The sequence below is a fragment of the Brassica oleracea genome, chromosome C6, assembly GCF_000695525.1.
Source record: "Brassica oleracea var. oleracea cultivar TO1000 chromosome C6, BOL, whole genome shotgun sequence".
Lineage (NCBI taxonomy): Eukaryota > Viridiplantae > Streptophyta > Magnoliopsida > Brassicales > Brassicaceae > Brassica > Brassica oleracea.
The window spans coordinates 22,505,627-22,510,551 of NC_027753.1; the positions used below are offsets into that span (position 1 = coordinate 22,505,627).

General features: G+C 36.6%; 1 protein-coding gene across 1 annotated transcript; it reads left to right on the forward strand.

Annotated features, from left to right (window-relative positions):
• The first annotated feature begins 568 nt into the window (after positions 1 to 568).
• LOC106300661 lies at positions 569 to 4,295 on the forward strand. The gene is made up of 15 exons (XM_013736857.1): positions 569 to 750; positions 886 to 955; positions 1,052 to 1,133; positions 1,266 to 2,204; positions 2,277 to 2,377; positions 2,481 to 2,595; positions 2,670 to 2,747; positions 2,839 to 2,931; positions 3,048 to 3,131; positions 3,214 to 3,312; positions 3,376 to 3,438; positions 3,517 to 3,547; positions 3,627 to 3,673; positions 3,753 to 3,811; positions 3,903 to 4,295. Exons 3-15 carry the CDS (start codon positions 1,089 to 1,091, stop codon positions 4,144 to 4,146), a joined length of 1,998 nt encoding a protein of 665 aa, XP_013592311.1. The 5' UTR covers positions 569 to 750; positions 886 to 955; positions 1,052 to 1,088; the 3' UTR covers positions 4,147 to 4,295.
• The last annotated feature ends 630 nt before the right edge of the window (positions 4,296 to 4,925 follow it).

Genomic DNA, 4,925 nt, shown 5'->3' on the forward strand with positions numbered 1-4,925 from the left:
TAAATGAATAAAAAATATATTATGTTAATAAAATAGATTTTAGATTTTAAAGACTTCTAATTCATGTAATATTACAAGATTCAAAATTTGTTTATTATAATTAATATTTTACCATTAGATATATTAAAATAATATTATAGAAATCGATATTCAATTGTCTGTTTTCAACTATTACACGTAAAAATAATATTATTAAGTACGTTTTTTTTAAAAGGGGGTTTTATATTTTAAGTAGGTTATTAGAGTACTTTTTATTTTCGTGAATTTATTCGAGATGAGATTCCGATCTTTTAAACTAAAATAATTTATGTTCTATACATAATTATATTTTTTTTTACATAACTCTAAAATCTCGGACTTGATTCTTCATATTTTATTAGTTAATTGTGTTACATATAACATAAATACCTACTTCAAACTAAAAATATATAAAAAAATTAAATTTAAAAATTAGTTATATATAATTTAATATACAAAAATTTACCTACAAATAAAAATGATAAATGCAACGAAAGGATTTAGTTAGTTTTGAAATGTCATAAATTGACCCATTCTCATAAAGAAAAAGACAAAAAAAACTAGTGATCAGAGGCTTTGACAAAAGCCACACGATTCTCTTTAACTTATCTTCCTCCACCCAATCCAAATTGCGATAGAGATCTCTTTCGAATCCACGCGCCTTCATCAACCTCACTCTACTCTCTTCTCAATTCCTCATGAAAATTCATCTTCATTCTTGACCCCAGATAGGTAAAAGATACTGCATTTGAAATGATCTCTCTTTTAGACTTCCTCTGTTATTTTAATCTCGAGTTCTTCTTACTTCGTTGAGGTTTCCAACATGATCAGACTGTATAATTGGATAATGGGTATTATTTATTGCAGGTTTCCAGACCAAACCCGTTATTGTAACTCTGCTGTTGTTCAAGTCCTTTTTGCCTGTCTCTTGTTCTTGGTATGTGCTCTGTTTCTGTCTCCTTGGCACGTTCTTTGGTCTGGATCAAATATACTGCCCCCTGAAATTCTATTTGTTATTACTTTTCCGGTAAAGCTATGAGATTATTATAAGAATCCAGAACTGACCAAAAATGTTTCCCCTCTGCTCGGCTGCAAGCTGCCATTACCATTCTCAGGTGAGATTTTTTACTTCATAGAAATGAAACACCATAATCTAATTGTAATAAAGTTGCGTAATTTGAACTCTTTGGATTATGTGGTTTACTAGGACCGTAGTGACATATGCTTTGTTTATATTGTTCGTGCAGCCTTTGTATCATGGAAACTGGCGAGGCTGTTCTTCCTTAAGGAGAGACTCCATTCACAGATGCAGCTCTGGTGATAATGCCTTCTTTGGCATTTCTAATGGAACACAAAACTTGCACAAGAGTTGCTTAACTCAAGCCACTGGTAGATTCTTCACCGCTACTATCGAAAACACGGAGCAAACAGCATCTACATTCAGAAACTTGTGTGAGAATGAGTTGGATAGGATAAACTACATGCGTTATGACATGAGAGATGTAAGAAATGGGGGACTAACATATGTAGAAAGTACAGCAGATGTTTCACCTGTTGAAGCTGTTGTATCGGATGTTCCTCCCGTTGAAAACCTTTCTGCTGAGAATTTAACCGAAAGCACCAGCAGCCTTATAGTCTCGGCTGAACCGGGAACAGGAGCATCTGTTGATATATCTCCGGATACTTCTGTATCTCTGCCCGATCCTACAGATCTCAATCAAGAGTCACTTCCCGACGTGAAAGCTAGCGTTGATGACTTCTCTTCCGGGGTGAAGGACTCCTTCAGCTCTTCACTGAACCAAGGAGAAAACGCTGTGAAGAACACTTTGGATTCCTTCTCCTCTTCCGTGACATCCATTACAAAGAATGCTTCCGAAGCTGTAGATAATGCATTCAAAACTGCGTTCTCTACGCTAGACCAAACAGGAGATGCAGCTGGAGACAAGCTCTCTAGCTTCTCCGGTGGCTTGAAGGAAGCTTCAAACGGAGCAGCTTCTGTAGCCATTGATTTATTGAGGCAATCAATTAGTACTGCAGAGCGGTCTGTAGTAAATGGAGTTTCCTTTGCTGCCTACTCTTATGGATCAGCAAAAGAGTTACTTCCTCCAGATGTTAAGAGTGCCATTAACTCATCCGAAGATGTTGCTCTAAAAGTGTTGAAGCCCCTTGGAGCTGTCTTGGAGCAGGTGCTTTGTCTTCTTAAAACAAACTTAATCTTTGATGGGCTGTCATGTTTCTAACAACATCATGATGAACAGGTATATGCTGCCATTGGAGGTTTGGAGAGAAACATTGGTTTGAATCCAGATGATCCAATCATTCACCTTGTCCTCATCGTAGGCTCCACAGGAACCTTTTGGTACACGGCTTTTCTCACCCTAAATGGATATTGTAGTTTGCCTTTATTAAGAGAAGAAGAGTGTAGTATAGAAAATTTTATATTCTTCACCAGATACTTGCAGGGTTCTATACCGGGTTTGGACATATGGTGGATATGCTGGAGATTTGTCTCCAAAGTCAACACTTGAGCTTTTGTCATCAAGAGAAAAGCCAGTGCTTGTAGATGTCAGGCCTGAGGTAAGACGACGCTCTTAAGCTTCCAACGTATTTTTGAAATAACTAAACTCATCTTGGCTACTGTCGTTTTGAAGGCCTTGAGAGAGAAAGATGGAATCCCTGATCTGCGGAGAGCAGCTCGTTTCCGATATTCTAGTGTGACACTGCCTGAGGTTAGTTTCAGCAATCACTGCTACAAAAACTCAATGAAAGACTTTCCTTTCTTCACAGTTTAATAGTTCTTGTTCTTGATTCATGTTTAAGGTTGAGGGTGATGTTAAACGGCTAATGAGAGGTGGAAGAGAAGTTGAAGATGCCTTGGCGGCAGTTATCATCAAGAATTTGAAAGCAGTTCAGGTATGCCACTACATTCATGACTCTTTGGTGCATGCTCAAACAACTTATTGGTGGAGTTTCTGGTTCTAAAAATTATGCTGACACCTCATAAACTTTATTTACTATGCTACTTATAGGACAGGTCAAAGGTCATTGTTATGGATGCTGATGGAACTCGCTCTAAGGGCATTGCAAGAGCCTTGAGAAAACTTGGGATTAAGGCAAGTAATTCTTATCTAACTCACGTTTTAGTACTTAAGATATTCTGAATAAGCTCTTCTTTGTTTGTTTGTAATGTGACAGAGGCCATACTTGGTGCAAGGTGGGTTTAGAGCATGGGTTAAAGAAGGTCTTCGTGTGAAAGAGCCCAAACCTGAGACAACACTTACCATCCTCAACGAGGTATCTCTAATCTTATTCATTGGAAAAAAGTGAAGCACATCATGATTCCTCATTGGTTTTCAGGAAGCTGAGGCGATCCTTGAGGAAATAAATCCTTCTCCATTGCAAGTAGCTGGAGTTGGTGTGGTATGTTTCTAGTTCTAATGTTACTGTTTCTGTAATAATACTAACCCCTAACTTACTAACACAATGCGAGCTATGCAGGGGGCTTTGGCAGGATCGTATGCTTTGTTTGGTGCGTTTTAGTTCTCTTGTAGAATCTCTTCTTGTTGCTTTCAACATTGCAATAACATGAACTGTTATATCTCTCGCAGAGTGGGAGAAAACACTGCAACTCATAGCTGTCATTGGCCTTGGTTTGGTAACTTCTTACTCCCATTTACTGACTTGTAAGCTTTACGTTTCTTGGCTTTGTTTCTCAAGTCTTCGCCATTATACAGACTATATACCAACGTCTTGCTTCCTATGATGACGCGGAAGACTTCAAGCAAGATGTCAGGTATTAAAAATCTCATCATTTTTCATAAACAAAACCTCAGAAAAAAACTATGTATAGTCTTGACAAAAGTTGTTTCTTCTTATTCTTCAAGGCAATTGTTTACACCGGTGAAACTTGGAGCTCAGGCTTTCTCATGGGCTGCAGGGAAACTTGAGACAAATGGTGTTGGCCTCCCAACTTCACCTTCTTCCTCAGATGTTCGAAGCCGAGTTTTGCAGGCTGCTGCTAAGCATGAGTCTCAGCCGTCTGATGAAACTTCTGAAGGTCTCCAAGATGCATCATCATCATCATCCTCAGGAGAAGCTTTGAACAACGCTGATGTCTCAGAAGCCTAACGGCTCCAACTTTTATTTATGGTTCATTGTACGTAACTGCTATGTTATTGTTCACTGCAACTGCCAAGAATTACTTTGCTGGTCGCAAAAGAAATCTCTAAAGGAGCATTCTTATGTTATCCATATATATATATATATACTTTTATGGAGTTTCCGTCGACATCAAGTCAAGTAACCTATTGGACGAAATAAATACAATATATTTTTAACTTTCACTAGATAGCTAGGGGTTGGCGTCGCTACTTGGTACTCGGTTTATACTCCTCAATCTGACTCGTAGTTTAAATAATTAAGTACTAGGATAAGACCCGCGCCTTGCGCGGGATTAAGTTATTATTTTTATTATATTTTGGAGAATGAAACAATAATTTGACTTCATTTGGATTACGGGTGTTCAACCCGGATATCGGGTTAGTTTCGGTTCGGTTCGGTTTTTTTCGGTATTTGGTTAGTAAAATATAACTACTATTCTAAATCAATATTTACTTTTACTTTAGTCTTTCACGTACTTTTGAAAGATTTCAACTGGACGACTAAATTGATCAGCCAATCTTGTTGTTTTAAATCATTAGTGTTTATATATATATATTATTTAGTTTGAATATTTATTAAATAAAAATTCATATGCGTTATATTTTATGATCATTTGTAACTTATTATAACAAAAAAATAATCTATTGATCACAAAATTTTCAGAGTGGGAATATTCAAATTTCTAATAATATATAGACATTTTGAAAAATTCAAATATAACATATAAGAAAAAATATAAATGTTTT

Coding starts and splice junctions, on each gene's coding strand:
- LOC106300661 (XM_013736857.1), top strand. CDS start 1,089: ATGTTTCCCCTCTGCTCGGCTGCAAGCTGCCATTACCATTCTCAG. Junction 2,748..2,838: donor CTAGTGTGACACTGCCTGAG/GTTAGTTTCAGC, acceptor TTCATGTTTAAG/GTTGAGGGTGATGTTAAACG. Junction 2,932..3,047: donor AGAATTTGAAAGCAGTTCAG/GTATGCCACTAC, acceptor TGCTACTTATAG/GACAGGTCAAAGGTCATTGT.